This window comes from Alosa pseudoharengus, unplaced genomic scaffold (assembly GCF_046254945.1).
Source record: "Alosa pseudoharengus isolate Yale_2024_CS ecotype anadromous, Long Island Sound unplaced genomic scaffold, YU_APseudo_1.1 YU_APseudo_1.1_scf_1, whole genome shotgun sequence".
Lineage (NCBI taxonomy): Eukaryota > Metazoa > Chordata > Actinopteri > Clupeiformes > Clupeidae > Alosa > Alosa pseudoharengus.
Genome location: NW_027468564.1, coordinates 13,567,505 through 13,584,855, shown reverse-complemented (window position 1 = coordinate 13,584,855; position 17,351 = coordinate 13,567,505). Strand labels below are relative to the sequence as shown.

The 17,351-nt window shown below is 40.1% G+C and overlaps 1 protein-coding gene across 1 annotated transcript in view; it reads left to right on the top strand.

Moving 5' to 3' along the window:
* Window positions 1-445: 445 nt before the first annotated feature.
* Window positions 446-17,351, top strand: part of LOC143121448 (protein NLRC3-like) — a 69,941-nt gene continuing 53,035 nt past the window's right edge. The window contains exons 1-4 of the mRNA XM_076281815.1: window positions 446-517; window positions 5,821-5,908; window positions 13,032-13,145; window positions 17,176-17,289. Coding sequence (XP_076137930.1) covers window positions 5,865-5,908; window positions 13,032-13,145; window positions 17,176-17,289 — 272 coding nt within the window. The 5' untranslated portion in view covers window positions 446-517; window positions 5,821-5,864. The remainder of the gene's footprint in view (window positions 518-5,820; window positions 5,909-13,031; window positions 13,146-17,175; window positions 17,290-17,351) is intronic.

The window sequence follows — 17,351 nt, the reverse complement described above, 5'->3', positions numbered from 1 at the left end:
TTATTTTACCACCTCAACATAACCACAGAAATCATAGTTTACCCACCTCTTATTTGACCACTAGTCACCTCAACATAACCACAGAAATCATAGTTTACCCACCTCTTATTTTACCACTACATCCTGAAGACACAGGAGAGAGCGGGAGACACAAACACTCTCTCTCTCTCGCGCGCGCGCGCGCGCACACACACACACACTCACCGGGAAAACAAGAGACACAGGGGAATACAGAGGAAAGTCCAACAAGGGGCAAATAGCCTCGGCGCTACAATTTCTACTTTATTTGCCATATGCTCCCTGGTAAATCATCATCATGTTTTGTATATTTTCCCTGCGGAGTCCACACTACCCATAGCAACCCAAACCGTTTACTTGGAGGCTGGACTGGACTGAAGCGTGCGTCACGTCTCCTCCCCTAACGAAACGAAACGAAACTGAAACAGAAGTCGTCGCTTCCGTGTTGTGAAAAAGCAGTTGAGCATTTCGCCAATGACGCATCTTGAAAATACTATTGGTAAGTTTATCAACTTTGGATAGTAAACGGTTGAACCGGTGCTTCAACGCAATGGCGTTCATAGTAATATGATAACGGACAATACAACTGGAAAATGTAGGCTAGTGTTTGTCTCTCGGAGTCGACACGACGGGTCGGGGAAGCGAACGTTAGGCCTCACTGTAGCTAGTGTTCTTGTTCTCAAATAGGCTGCTGTTTGTCGGTCTTCGCTTTAAGGACTATCACAAGAATAACGTATTTGTAGGATTTTGTAGCAAAGATAAGGCTCCGTACAAACACCTTTTATAGCCTATCTATCCTGTAATAGGCCTACCAGAGGATGTGGTACTACTGTATGACGGAAGACGGAGGCTAAAAAAGCGTAGGCTAGGCTATTTCGAAAACTTTAATGCGGGGAAGACAAATTAATAGCCTATAGAAAAAATCGCTTTCTTCATATGTGGGCATGTTTATTGTTTGTTTGGAGTGTAATTACTTTTACTTGGGACTGAAGCCGTTCCATTAACTCAAGTTAGCGGCATCTTGGCCTAATTTATTTTAAGCTAGGTCAGCTTCATCTCTGCTCGGGCACGAGGTAGAAAAGTAGACCAAAGCAGTAGCCTAGTACACGCGCACACACCCTTGTCCCTTGCTGTCTCGCATACTTTGCCATTCAAAAATGCTCCTCCGTGCCGAACATTTTGAAAAATAACCCCTTAAATGATGACTTCTGGTGAATTTTGTGGAAACTAATTGATAATTTGTTTTGAAATATATTGAAATATATTACATTCATTGAATGACAGCATAATACGGCCTATAAAAAACTTACACAGGTTGTTATATTCAACTCATTTTAAGCAAGTCTATTCACCCCTTGCAAGTGACGTCACGTTTTGTTCGCGCCACAGCAAAATAGCCTAGTGGACGGCAAGAACACGAATCAAATCAATGGGTTGTAATGGGACATATCGCACAGCTAGGAGATTATAGTGAGATTTAACCGTAGTAATGCCCTTCCACGACTATTGGCTCTAGGATTGGCTTAAACATCCCATGTTCTTGCATAGATATATTTTGGTTTGTTTTCTTTGTGTTTCGGGAGTATTTCAACCACAATTGCATGCTTATCTCCTCAGTGTATGAAGCACAGCAGCGGTTGCTATAGCAACCATAGACTCTGAACAGGACGGCAGATAGCACTTAGGCAAAGTCTTTGGCAAGATCTGAATGTAAACAGATAATACCGTTCAAGTTTTTTTAAATTTCCTATTTCTTTCAATTCTTTAACTTATATAAGATAAGAAGTAGGCTAAGTTTATTCGCTGGGCAACGTACAAACTGACGAGTTACATTAGCCCTAGCTCTATGAGCTACGATAAACGTTAGCTAGAATAGCTAACTTCTAAGTGTGGCAGCTAAGTTATTATTTCATGTTCTGATATGACAATCTTAACGTTTTGACTATGTTACAACTGATAAAAGCAAGACAAATAAAGTTACCAAATCGCTTTGCAATATTTTAGTCCAGAAATACTTATGGGTGTTCATTTACCATAATGTTAATTACAGTAGCCTAACGTGAGTTATCTCCCCTTGCTGTTGCCACCAGTTTTAATAACTTTACATTTGCGATCATGACCCATTTCATCTAACAACACCACTGGCATCTTCTTTGACTATCGGACCCCAAACAGCAATACATTGAACTACAAAGATGTTATAGTAATGGTGTTCAGTTCATCATCATCTTTATGACATAATGTAATTTGCCGTCCGTCTCCTATCTTTTTGCCGTCCAGCATCGAGCTGTCACGTGACTTAAGTCACGTGTCTGCAAGGGGTCAATTGAGAGTTTGATCTCATCACACACTACACTGGAGTAAGCCTAGCTCCTGAGCCTAGCCTTGTCCTCCGAGTTCGTTCTTGACTACGGTTAGGAATCTGAAACCGGTCTATTGGGGTAAGGTTTAAGTCACACCAAACGCAAGATAGGCTACGATAAATTATTCGAGGGGTAAAGTTGGTCAATAGCCTAAATATAGCCTACTTTTGGGGTAAAACTGGTTAAATGTCACTGTTCTCCCACTCAGTTTTATGTTGCTAAGATTTTCGTTTTTGATAGGCCTGTCCCAAATTCTTCCATGAAGACTGACTTTTAACTGACATTCACCACCTGTTCTGCACGCACAGATTTCAATTCTAGCACGTTGTAGAAGTGCAAGGCTATGAGCAAGACTGAGAGGGGCGAACTACAATAGGCCTATAAAGGCTGCATCATCTTGCCTATCCTGTATCATTGAAAACGAGATGGCGCAAATGTTAACTTTTTTGGATGACAATGACAACTGGTAGCGTAGACATTGATAGCTTTGATTAAGTCTGAGTGACGCAAATTTATGTGGAGAGCTAGACAGTAGCCCTATTTGGCCGATGAGGCACTGAGCCAGGCAATCGAAGGCCGTCGAATGGACGGCCGTTCTGGACTTTTCCAGAACGCACAGATTGCCAGTCTGCCCCTGCCCGGTAGCGAAGCTAATATAGTATCTTGTTTCATATGAGATGATAGAAACTGATGATGTAGGCCTAAACACAAACAACATTTCATGCAAAAACAGTGAGGTTTTCATGTAGGCCTAGGCTAGTTACTGTAACTGATTTCCGGTTTTGAAACAATATGCACATTCAAACAATTGCTAATTTTAAATATTGATGACAATGTGTTCAAACAGAAAATGAGCCATATTTCATTTAATTTAGCCCTCAAAAGTAGAATGGTGTGTTGTTTCATTATCATGGACTTTTAACAGCAACAATTCTCCATTACAACCAAATGTAGCCTACAAAGGGGTGTTTTTGCTTTTTTAACAACAGGTGAACCAGAAGCATGCATTGTGTAACTGGTTAGATCTTCCATTTGCCATCTGGGTGGTTAACTTTGCTGGCTAAGTGACATAATAAAAAAAACATGGCTGACTTGGATGTGGGCTGGGCTTGCCCCACCTTCCCGCAGGCTGCAGCGAGATGCTCCTCCTAGATGATTTCTGTTCAATGTACAAGCGCCATCTACAGGATTTTCATCTAAAGTCATCAAATTGAACATCAAAAAAAGTGTCTAGATAGTTGTCTAGGACTAGCCTACATAAATTGGAAAGTAATGAAAGCATACATTTAAACAACAATGATCATGGTTTCAAATCAATTGCGAGTTTGATTGTCTTCACTCTTGAACAAAACGACTGAATGAATAAATAGTATAAACTCAAAAAACAACTTTGGCATAGGCTATTCAAATAGGCATACGTTCTTAGATTAAAAGGGTTCACTCCAAATTATTGTCTAGGCTTTGGTGGTCATAAAAGAAATTGGTATCAACATAGTATAGCCTATTGTCTCCCATAAGTCTCATAGTTCTGCCAAAGTATAAATATAATTACATTACATACAAAAAATAAGTGAAATATATTTATCTGAAATGCAATGGCTTTCAATTTGTCATTTAATATTTAATCTGTGTAGCACACAGCTTTCAATTTGTCATTTGATATTTAATCTGTGTAGCACACAGTTGATTTGACATTCATGAACAGTTGTCGACACATGAAGCAGTTTTAATTAGGCTATTAGCAGCCTACAGGCTACAGAATTATACCTTTGGCTTGCATCAGATATGTAATGTAGTCCACTGGCATATATACTGTCACTGAACAGGCTACCAAATGTGCATGATACTTTATCAACAGTAGGACATGTCTTTCATTAAAAAGTATAACTAAAAAGTGCATGATCAAGATAATAATGTGGTCTCTATAAGTGGGAAGCAAACTTGCACGCGCACAAATATGATTTCCCTACTATACCGTCTCGCAAGGCATCACACCACCACAGAACGCAAACAATGTAGAGTAGCAGGATTCCTAGAACCACACATGTCAAGTTAAAACATTTATAGTTGCATAATTGTCATGAATTTGGAGATAGTAAATGTGTAAATCTATGCTTGGTGACACTGTTGGAAAAAACGTTTCTACTTCTATTTGTGAAGTTGTAGTCTACAGGTGACGAAAGCACAGGTTGACGGAACCATCTTTTTGGACTCGTTTTTCTACTGATTGGGTTTTTTTGCAACACAGCTTAATTAAGCTTGAAAGTTAACCTGCTACAGACCAGGTTAGTTCTGTGGCATAAAGTCCCATAGTTACCAAGCTGGGATTCACATTAACCACACTAATGGAATGGAACTCTCACTAAAATGAATGTGACTTATCAAAATAAGCCAGGTTTGGCCTTTAGCAAGGTTGATGGAATACCCCCCGGGTGTCTAGGTTATCGCAAGTTTGAGTTATCAACCGATCACAGAAACCTTTATTTTGCGTGCATCTTAGATGATTGTGTAGTCTACATAGAAATTCATAGGCTACCGATGGATATCACATGCAAATAAACGTCATGTTATCTTGGTAGTTATGTTAAGTGAAATGTTTGTTAGTTGGTAGGTAGGCTGTCACAAAAGAAAACCGTACACCAGGCTATTGCACGAGACCGTAACCGTGCTAATGCATGAGTCTATGTAATCAAACGGGTGTCTAGGTTCTCGGTAAGTTGAGTTATCAACTGATCCCAAAAGCCTTTATGCCAATTTTTATAAGCCCAGGCTATTCTTTCACTTGCCATCATGCCTGAATCTCCATTTCCAGTATAATATGTTATGACCTCCACCAAGGAGCTGATGTTTTCACCCCTGTCTGCTTGTTTGTGTCCTTTAACATTTTCTCGTGTTATATTACCTAACTCTGTCACAGCTTCAATCTCTATTTTTAGCATAATCAACACTGGAAAGCCTATTGAGTTGCCCTGTGTATGAAATGTGCTATATAAATAAAACTGTTTTGCCTGGCCTTGCCATAAGATAACATTTTGTTTACCTTTATTCAACTTGTTCATTCTTAGCCATGGATTACTGTGCAGAACAGATGTGCATGTGTGCAATGTGTATCCCATTACTCTGATTTGTTTATGTTGGTCCGTCTCTATCATTCGCCAGTGTAAGATCAGGAGATCCCAGGAAACAGAGTGTGTTTGCCTAAAATGAGTTCTTCTCTCTCATTCTCCAGTGTAAGATCAGGAGATCCCAGGAAATAGAGTGTGTTTGCCTAAAATGAGTTCTTCTCTCTCATTCTCCAGTGTAAGATCAGGAGATCCCAGTAAACAGAGTGTGTTTGCCTAAAATGAGTTCTTCTCTCTCATTCTCCAGTGTAAGATCAGGAGATCCCAGTAAATAGAGTGTGTTTGGCTAAAATGAGTTCTTCTCTCTCATTCTCCAGTGTAAGATCAGGAGATCCCAGTAAACAGAGTGTGTTTGGCTAAAATGAGTTCGTGTGAAAAAGAGGACCATGACTGTGAGCCTCAGAGGTAAGAAAACAGACAAATAATAATAGTAATAATAATAATAATAATAATAATAATATCGTTATTATATCAAAAGATCATTTGTATAGGCCTACTACATTCAGTCCAACATCAGAACACAGTATGGTTGCAATAAGCAAGTGGGGAGCAGTGTAATACCTGCCAAAGCTGAATGTAAACATACATTCCTATCCAGCATTCATTATTTACCTTGACTCTGCATTATGCTAGTGCAACTGATGAGGTAGTGCATGTTGCAGTACCTCCATGTTGCCAGTGAGTGGCACTATAAGCATTCCTATCCAGCATCCATTATTTACCTTTACTCTGCATAATGCTAGTGCAACTGATGAGGTGCATGTTGTAGTACCACCATGTTGCCAGTGAGTGGCAGTATAAGCATTCCTATCCAGCATCCATTATTTACCTTTCCTCTGCATTATGCTAGTGCAGGGGTGGGCAAACTGCGGCCCACGGGCCGGATCCGGCCCGCTAAGCACTTTCATCCGGCCCGCCGAGCATTTAATTTGGTTATCAGGCTGCTCGCTATTTTTTTCCTGCGATACAGATGACGTTGCTTAGCTTTACTGCAAACTGCCTTTCACTCTCCTTAGAGAACGTTTACAATGTCAATGTCAAAACATCATGTTAAATAGAGATGATAGGCCTACTCTTAGTTTGCAGCAGATCTAACGTGAACGTTATGCAATCCATTTAATTGGGAACGCGTCTCTCGCGAGAGGGAGAGAGAGAGAGCAGCAGGTTCCAGCTGGATTGTCATTGTTGATAATTGATATCCCCTTCTTAACAGAAACTTTTAAAAGGAAATCATGAAGGCAACAGTAGTTCCCACTACTGACCATTTATAAACTGTGAGAGGGCACAGCCATAGGTACAGCGCTAGCCATAGCGGAGCAAGCAGAAGATAATTAAGAAATAAACGTGAATTTTTCTGACAGTGACAAGTGACAGTGCACAATTTATACATTTGTTAAACTGCATCAAATTAGCAGTAATTTTTAAGCAATTCATATTTTAAAGCAAATACTTTTGATTCTAAATGATAGGCTATACAAAATACTGTATATATATATGTGTGTGTCAGTGTGTGTGTGGGAGGGGGCGGGGGGGGGGGTTCCATTGTGCGGCCTTAAGCCAGGTAAATGCCAATAAATAAATTGCTGTGACTAAATAGCCTAGGCCTAGGGTTCAAACAATCAATCTTTGTCTCCTGCTGAATATATAGTGTGTTTTGCTAAGTGTAGAGTCTATGTTCTCTTTATACTGTCCCTGTTCGATGCTTTTATGTTGCTTTTATGTCTGTCCTCTTGTGTTATTGTACAGTGTTGACTTGAAAGGCGCTTTAAATGAGATGTATTATTATTACACCATTTATCAATGTGCTGATTTTAAGAGTCTGTGAAGATTATAATACTAGCCTATTATAAAAAAGCAAGGCAATACTTGAATTAACATAAATAGCAAGAATGAGCCAAGTAGGGGAGTCAGTCTCTTAATGAAAATTAAGCTACAGGGTCATTCCGTGTGAAATCACCCAATTTCAGCACAATTTGGCAGGTGACCCTCTCCGAAAAAATCAGAAAAAAATCACAGGTGTTTGAAGACCAAACCTATGCATAAATCTTAAATAGTATATCTGTATCACTAATGGTTCCAAAACTACAGCCCTTTGAAACTTCAAGTCATTTTAAGCATTGTGGTGAACAATCCTTTTTGTTCAACTTCCAACCTTATTGGCTCTTTTGGTATTTCACACACATTAGTGAAACTATGTGAATAGAAGTACATTTTCCTGTTGAATTAAAAAATCCAATCGGATCAGACGTATCTTGTGTACTTTCCCCTCTGCAAAGCTCTGAAAATGGCTATAAATTCATAATGTGAAAAGACATCATCATCTTTGAGGGCTTCTCATTCAATAAGTATGTGACACAAATTCATCAGAGTTTTTTCCTACTCATGTATGTATTATAAGGTCCTGTCCATGCATTAACTTTGGTTGTTATCATTATCATATTTTCAGAGCATTTCTTTAAAATTGGGCTTGATTTTCAAAAAGCCTGTTTTCATCTTCTCATTTCACCACGTGGACAGTTAACATGATTTTTTTTAATTTTCCCATATATCATTCTGAATGTGAGGATCATCTGCCCAAAATGTGGGCTTGTTGCTGAGTTTCTTCATTGAGATAAGATTTTTTACAAATATTGACTATAAATCCACTGAATTTGTACTTTATCTGCAGTACCACTTTGCACCACACGTGGTGCTCTTTTAATACAATGGAAGTCAATGGAAGAGTAAGAGAGTCACTTGTTTGCTGCACATATCCAATCTAAACACACAGTTTATGGTTCATAGTTAAATTGCTCCAAATAATTATTGCAACATGAACAACATACTACTCATACATACATTTTATTTAGAGAAAATAAACTGATCAAGTAAATTATACACTAAGACTGACTGGTCATCATACATGCAGCAAGAGGATTTAGCATAATTACCATCTTTGTAACGGGTTTTCTACACCAGCTTCAACCTATCAGTGCCTATGTGAGTACTTTAATAATTACTAGCCAGCTGGTTAGGCAAAGTCTATATCCATCGTCATATGCATGGGATGCAGTCCTCTGTGATACACAGACAAAGAGCATTAAGATGGAGATCAGTGCTTTGTCTCCATGTGATCTGGGAGTTGGAAAATGAATGTCATAAAGGAACATATTCAAGAAACAATGGTTTTCTAAAATTCAGTTCATCAAGGTATTTCACTTGATGAAGATGACCATGTGTGTTTCCATCACAAGTATTCATAACAAGGTTTGAGGACTCGTGGATCCAAGAGGCATTCGTAAAAAGATGATAACTCTTTAGTATTGATTTTTCTGCATCTGACAATGCACTGAATTTTAGAAACCCCTTTTTTACTTGAATATGTTCCTTTATTACATTCATTCTCCAACTTCTTTCCTAGATCACATGGAGACAAAGCACTGATCTCCATCTTGATGCTCTTTGTCTGTGTATCACAGAGGACTGCATCCCATGCATATGACGATGGATATAGACTTTGCCTAACCAGCTGGCTAGTAATTATTAAAGTGCTCACATAGGCACTGATAGGTTGAAGCTGGTGTAGAAAACTCATTACAAAGATGGTAATTATGCTAAATCCTCTTGCTGCATGTATGATGACCAGTCAGTCTTATGTGTGTATAATTTACTTGATCAGTTTATTTTCTCTAGATAAGATTTATGTATTGAGTATATGAGTAGTATGTTGTTAATGTTGCAATAATTATTTGGAGAAGTTCAACTATGAACCATAAACTGTGTGTTTAGATTGGATATATGCAGCAAACAAGTGACTCTCTTACTCTTCCATTGACTTCCATTGTATTAAAAGAGCACCACGTGTGGTGCAAAGTGGTACTGCAGATAAAGTACAAATTCAGTGGATTTATAGACAATATTTGTAAAAAATCTTATCTCAATGAAGAAACTCAGCAACAAGCCCAAATTTTGGGCAGATGATCCTCACATACAGAATGATATATGGTAAAATTAAAAAAAAATCCTGTTAACTGTCCACGTGGTGAAATGAGAAGATGAAAACGGGCTTTTTGAAAATCAAGCCCAATTTAATAAAAATGCTCTGACAATATGATAATGTTAACAACCAAAGTTAATGCATGGACATGACCTTATAATCCATACATGAGTGGGAAAAAAATCTGATGAATTTGTATCACATACTTTTTGAATGAGAAGCCCTCAAAGGTGGTGATGTTTTTTACATTATGAATTTATAGCCATTTTCAGAGCTTTGCAGAGGGGGAATTACACAAGATACACCTGATTTGATTGGATTTTTTAATTCAACAGGAAAATGTACTTCTATTCACATAGTTTCACTAATGTGTGTGAAATACCAAAAGAGCCAATAATGTTGGAAGTTGAACAAAAAGGATTGTTCACCACGATGCTTAAAATGACTTGAAACTTGAAAGGGCTGTAGTTTTGGAACCATTAGTGATACAGATATACTATTTAAGATTTATGCATAGGTTTGGTCTTCAAACACCTGTGATTTTTTTCAGATTTTTTGGGAGAGGGTCACCTGCCAGCCACTGGGTGATTTGACACGGAATGACCCTACAGCAGTGTTTCTCAAACTTTTTTTCTGGGGACCCACTTTTTAAAAATGATAGACTATCGCGACCCAACTCGTGACTATGGTAGTTAACAAACTAGATCAGTGGTTCTCAAACTTTGATCACTTTGATCAAGGGGGCATTCTCGAGCCCCACCTGTCCCTCATCACAAAAAAAGTGGTAGGTCAAGCTTAAAATTGTCAAATTTATTGAAATAATGACAAGTTCTAAATATATCCTCTTCAACAGAGTTAAAATCAGCTGGTGCTGCAGATATAATAATAAATAAATACATAACACACATATTTCTGTTTTCCAGCAACATATAGGAAGCATAGGCCATTTTACAGCATTGTACAATGTATTCAATGAAATACCAACATGCTGCATTAAATGGATCCATAATCCAGTCATACTGAGCACTGCTGGTTGGGAGATATTTTTGAAATAAACTTTGCAGGGATGTGATGTAGGCCTACTGTTTAATAGCCTACATGGGATCACAAGAGTGCCTCCCAATCAGACGTTTCAGCGATTTCGCTCAGAAATCTCAAAGGCATAATACTGTCGCGATCGAGGCGCCTGTCCCATACTCAAGTTTCAGGTGAATGCAGTAATCTTATTTGCTAGGTGAGGTAGGTGCTTGTCTTTGCCTTGTAACTGGACATTTAACTCAAATGTATCGCTAAGATATATAAAATATATCGCTAAGATAGGCCAGCTTCGTCAAGAAATGTTCATTAGTGAACGTGCTTGCAGATTCAAACATGCGCTCTTCCTCCAAGAAGAGGCGACTCGGAGCTCAGCACTTTACCTCGGGAAAGCCTCCTTGCCTCGTTGTGAAACAGTAGCCTACAGCCTTTTGGTCAGCTACCATCTCTTCGCAAAGTGCGGAGAATAGACGCGGTTTTTCTCATGTCTCTTGTAGGTCGGGACTAACTAAGCTGCCTTGACACGAACGCTTCCCTGTGAATAACACAGTGCGTCCATTGCGCATCGGGTGCTACCTGGGCCCAGGCTACAGATAAAAAATAAATTTAAAAAACTCCTGTTTTTCACGTCAGTTCGCACCCCACCTGGCATGTCTCCGCGACCCACTACTGGGTCGCGACCCACAGTTTGAGAAACGCTGAGCTACAGGATAGATCAATCATTGAGTCACGCGATAAACATCCACTTTGTAATTTTTGGTTAGGCGGTTGTGATTTTTGGTTAGATTCTCCAGACCCCAACTGGAACTACCATGGAACAACACAAGTGCAACTGCCCTAGGGCAGTAGTACAAACAACCAAACTTTTACATCCTTGTCTGCGATTGAGAGTTCAAACTACCTCTTCTAGAAACACCAAATCCAAGAACGACGGAGTGAACTATCAAGGTTGTGACGCTTTCTAGAAACAAGCCCCTTATTGGTGAGCTTCACAGTCAGTCAGGGGTTTTTATTGCTTGCATCATATAAGTATAAGTAGTGAAGCACACACTAATCCCGACGCAGTGAGCTGCTACAGCGGCGCTCGGGGAGCAGTGAGGGGTTAGGTGCCTTGGACAAGGGCACTTCAGCCGTTCCTACTGGTCGGGGTTCGAACCGGCAACCTTCCGGTTACAAGTCCGAAGCACTAACCAGTAGGCCACGGCTGCCCCAAAATTTAGTAGTTAGTCAGTTGTGCAATGCGTGACCTCCACTCCATTCTGTAACACACCCCAGTCAGTAGACTCAAAACAGTTTCTCAAAGCCTCATCCGCTTCTGGTGTCCACTTCCTGAAGGTGCGCGAGGCAACCGGTAGCCTCTGTACTTTGGGCTTGTACATTGGCTGGAGATGAATGAGGTTGTGGTTTAACTTTCCCAGTGGGGGAAGGGGGTTTGCACTGTATGCATCCCTCACGTTTGCATACATGAGGTCTATTGTCCTGTTTTTCCTAGTTGGGTAGTCAACAAACTGGTAAAAATGTGTGTGGGTGGAATCCAGTGTTACGTGATTGAAGTCACCCGAGATCGCAAAAAAAGCATCAGAGTGTTGAGTTTGGAGCCTTGCAATTGTAGAGTGAATGATGTCACACGCTGTATCCGGAAGGGCTCGCGGTGGAACGTAAACACAGACAGCAATGGCGTGCGAGAACTCCCTCGGCATGTAATACGGTCGGAGACTAACCGCTAGTAACTCCACATCCTTGCAGCAGTTTCTTTCACTGTAACATGTCCGGAGATGCACCATCTATTGTTTATGTACAGCACCAGTCCGCCTCCCTTCTTTTTGCCAGAAAGTTTACAGTCTCTGTCTCTGTCCAAACGAGCTACACTGAAGCCAGGCAGCTCAATGTTAGAAGTGGGGATATAGCTAGTTAGCCACGTCTCCGTAAAGCATAACAAACTACAATCCCTGTACAACTTCTGGTTTCTTACCAGGGCATCCAGTTCATCAGTCTTGTTAGCCAGTGAGTTCACATTTCCCATCACCATTGATGGAACTGAGGGCTTGTAACTCCACTTCTTCTCCCGACGCCTCATCCTCATTTTAACTCCCGCTCTACAGCCCTGAAAGCACCACAATTCCCCAGGGATGTTGACGTGAACACCACCAGCATTCCGTCGCAGTGCGAGCAGCTGATTCCTTGTGTAAACAAGTTTTCTGCTGCTGGAGCATTGCAATAACAGGTCCATATCCAAAGGATAGAATAAAAACACTGCTCAAAGTGTGTAATCTAAAAAGTTGTGAAGTAAGAAGTAAACAAAAGACGGAGAAAAAAACATACCTACCAGCATTCCGTCGCAGTATAAACAAGTTTTGTCCGCAGTGTTGTAAACAAAGTAAACAAAAGACGGAGAAAAAAACATACCTACCATGCACATACCATGCTACCTCGACATGCTGCCACTCTCGTCGGTGCCGGATCCGGAAATGTGGAATGAGTTGTTATTCAGTTTCTTGTGTCTCTTTATGTAACCAGCCCACAGACACACAGACCTCCATCTCCAGTGCCCAGCTGTGTGTCCATGAAGAGTGATCAGTCCATGAATCCCATTACCACGTTCAGCAGTGAACCAGTTCCATCAGGTCTAAAGTGAGTAGTTATCAGTCTGTAGACATGTCAGTCACATGCAATTCAACATGGTGATATGAAGGAGCAAACACACACACACACACGTACACGTACCTACACACCCCTAACACCTAAACATGTACGCACTCGCACAGCGCACTCACACACACACACACCTCACACCTACTCATAGACTCGTACACACACACACACACACACGCACGCACGCATACACCTGTACACACACACACACACACACCTCACACCTACTCATAGACTCGTACACACACACACACACACACGCACGCACGCATACACCTGTACACACACACACACACACACCTAACAACTACTCATAGACTCGTACACACACACACACACACACACACAGGAAATGAGATGGAAAGGTCTTACCTATTCTAAATGGTGGACACCATGTAGAGATATATGTGATATAGAAAACTATGAGATATGATATTAGGAGTATAGTGTGTGCATGTGTGTCTGAAAGAGAGATCGATTCTAAAATGGAGCATGTATTTTTGTAATATGACTACTGCCGCACTAAGGCAAAAGGTCGTAACTTCGATTTTGGCGTAAATGAGTTTTTGTCAAGTTTTATCATGTAGACAAACATCAAGTTTCAATTTGGTTGTTTTTTGGGAGAAATAAGATTATGTTTTTGCCGTAACTTCAAAAAGCCGAGGGGAAACTGTGGCAGAAGCCCATAACATCAGATACGGCTTTATGCCTTCCTTTCACGCTGTTACTGAACACTCGATTGAAGTTACGATGCAAAGTTATGGCAAGCTGCCTTCTGACCGACCATCAACGTGAAGTTGTATTGCCGGCTGAAGTTATGTCTAGGCTATGCATTATTCAACTAGATGTACCGCAGAGCGGTACAAAATATGACCACCGCCCAGTCCAGCACATTTTTTCCACAAAAATAAATCACGCTGAAAGGCCTGTATGATTCTAACTGTCTCACTAAATTGCATTATCCACACTCAATTCTCACTGGTATCTGCTAGACAACAAGTACCAAAACATGATTATTTCATAGATTTCACATGTAAAATTCATTTTATACAAGCCCACCTCCATCTTCCCTGTTCATAATTCTGAGAAATTCTTGAATTGTGTGCATGTACATGTTTATGTTATGTGTGTGTGTGTGTGTGTGTGTGTGTGTGTGTGTGTGTGCGTGCTTGTGTGTGTACCTGCGTATGTGCCTGTGCATGCATGCGTACATATGTCTGCTGTGTGAGTATGTGTCATATGTATGATTACTGTGAATGTATGTGTGTGGGTTAACATGACCCCTGGAGGCAAACATACAGAAAAAATTGGTCATCCTAGGCCCTACAGCTCTCAAGATATTCACAGAGAACTGTGTCTGCCCTACCCTCCTTTCGGGGGGGGTCCAGTCCAGCGGGGGGGCTACAGATCAAAACGAAAAACGACGGTTCCATGCTATCCATGTGGGGTTACATGCCCACCAAGTTTTGTGTACCTCGGTCTTTCAGTGTCCCGGGAATCCTTGTTGGTGTACGTCACTAAATGTGCACATAAATTATTTTATTGTAAGGCCCCCCATGAACGAAGTACAGAAAACTTCGCATGCATTCGGAGGGTGTCATAATGATCCTACACTTTTAATTTCGTGCAGTTTTGACCATGTCAGCCAGAGATATTGTGATGAAAACACCTAATTTTTTGCTTTTTAATTTTTAACTAGGTGGCGCTATACATAAAATAAGTGGTAATGGGATGGGTTGACATGCCCCCTTAAGACCAACATACATAAAAAAGGTGGACCTCCTAGGTCCTACGGTTCTCGAGATATTCACAGAAAACTGTCTCCGGCCACCTACAGGCCAGTTGGTGTATAGTAAAATAAATTAATTTATTGTGTGGCCCCCCATGAACGGAATTCCACGAAACTTGGCGTGCATACAGAGGGTGTCATCATGATCCTACATTTCCAATTTCGTGCAGTTTTGACTATGTTAGGTCACAGATACCTGCAATTACAACACCTCATTTTTACTTTTTTGTGTTTAACTAGGTGGCGCTATACATGAAATGAGTAGTTATGGAATGGCTTGACATGGCCCCTTGAGATCAACATAAAAAAAAAATGGTCCTCCTAAACCCTACGGTTCTCGAGATATTCACAGAAAACTGTGTGTGCCCTACCCTCCTTTCGGGGGGTCCAGTCCAGCGGGGGGGCTACAGATCAAAACGACGAAAAATGATGGTTCCATGCTATCCATGTGGGGTTACATGCCCACCAAGTTTCGTGTACCCCGGTCTATCAGTGTCCCGGGAATCCTTGACGGAAATTTGGGCATGCGAAAAAGAAAAAAAAAAGAAGAAAAAAAAAATCTGTTCTAACATTGAAAAATCTTCGCTGCGCGGCGGTCATAATTAAATCACCTCAGACACACACTAACTTCAATAAAGTGTATACAGTAGCCTGCATGTTTTGCAGTGCTTGATTTTTGTTAGATTGATGGCTTTGAAACGTTACCTAGCCTAAATGCCAAGATCAAGGAATGACATATGCTGGTGCATTAAAGATAGGCTAGCTAGGCTATCAAGATTAGCCTAACTTAAAAGCTAAAACTCAACAACATATTCAGTAACAAGCGGTGCATTAGCATGGCTTGTAGCCTAGGATATCTTAATTCATACCACAGCCCGTAATACAAGGCTACATGTCAACTGGAAAATGTTTCTCATACTGTATGCTAGCTCTCTCCTGCAAATGATAGTCATTGACTGAAAACGACGCGAGTTTGTTGGAGCCGCAACGACACACCTTCCACACACACACCAGCAGCAGGAATGTAGTAATTTAGAGCCTACCTTTTGTTGAAACCTGGTTAAAATCCATACCAAACAACCGACGAGAAAGCGAATCCATTAAATCTGCCACAAGTTTTTAAAACTTGCTGCCGGCTTGTCAAAACTCCCAAGTTGTTGGCTGTCAATTCTATCAATGCAATCCTAAAGTTTAGTGTAGCTGCGGGTTGGTGGGGAAATTAAAGCTAGTCGCAAAGCAGGCAGCTTTAAATTGCAGTAATATAAAATGACCAAATAAAGGCAACATCCTAATCTACCTAATTTGTGTGGGAGAACTTTGTTTTATCATCTGCATTTGGTTAAGTTTCCATTCTATCCAGGAAAATGTATAGGCCTACAGTGTTTAATCATAACTTTTGAAAAGACCTAGGCCTACACACACCATCAAATAAAAATGTATTCCTGATTTCATGATAATATTGCAAATACTGCAAGTAAAATCCCAAGAAATATTAATTCCTATGTTTTCACTGAAACTTTTCAGCAGACATTAAGATGCTACAATGGGATGATTCTGAAATATTTATGCTGTTCTAGGCTGGTTATATAAATAAACAAGCCAATTAGTCTAAATTAGTGCCTCATATCCAAACAGAAATATGCTTTATATATATTAAAACATCAAAACACTCTCATTCTTAATTCTGACATCTGTCAGAAGTGACTGTCTGTGTGGTACTAGTATGAAATACAGAAAAAAACTATGAAAAAAACTATCATTTTCATATGATGTTGATAAATGTGAAGCCATTTTATCATAGTGAGTTCAATAGGGTTAATATTGTTTACATTTTAAGTGAAAGTTATCATTGTTATCATAACATTGTGCTATAAAATAGAAGTTAAGGTATTTGTCTTAGTATGACCGATTGTCATTTTGTGGGCAATACTAAGGCAGAATACAGTAACTTCCAAAAAAGGGTCAAAGGTCAAATTTGAGTTCAATTTTTTTGTAGATAGATTAATACAGGTATACACTACAAAATGTGAAAATTACAATATTATACCTATTACTCAATTGTTAGGACATTAAGATAACTTTAAAGGCATTTTTCTCAGTTTCACACTCTGGTGAGTTAAGGTCTTTTGCCTTAGTAGGGCAGTGTAAGTGTGAACAAATGCAATCATCCACAGAAGAATGAGTTGTTATTGAGTTTCTTGTGTCTCTTTATGTAACCAGCCCACAGACACACAGACCTCCATCTCCAGTGCCCAGCTGTGTGTCCATGAAGAGTGATCAGTCCATGAATCCCATTACCACGTTCAGCAGTGAACCAGTTCCATCAGGTCTAAAGTGAGTAGTTATCAGTCTGTAGACATGTCAGTCACATGCAATTCAACATGGCAAATGATATG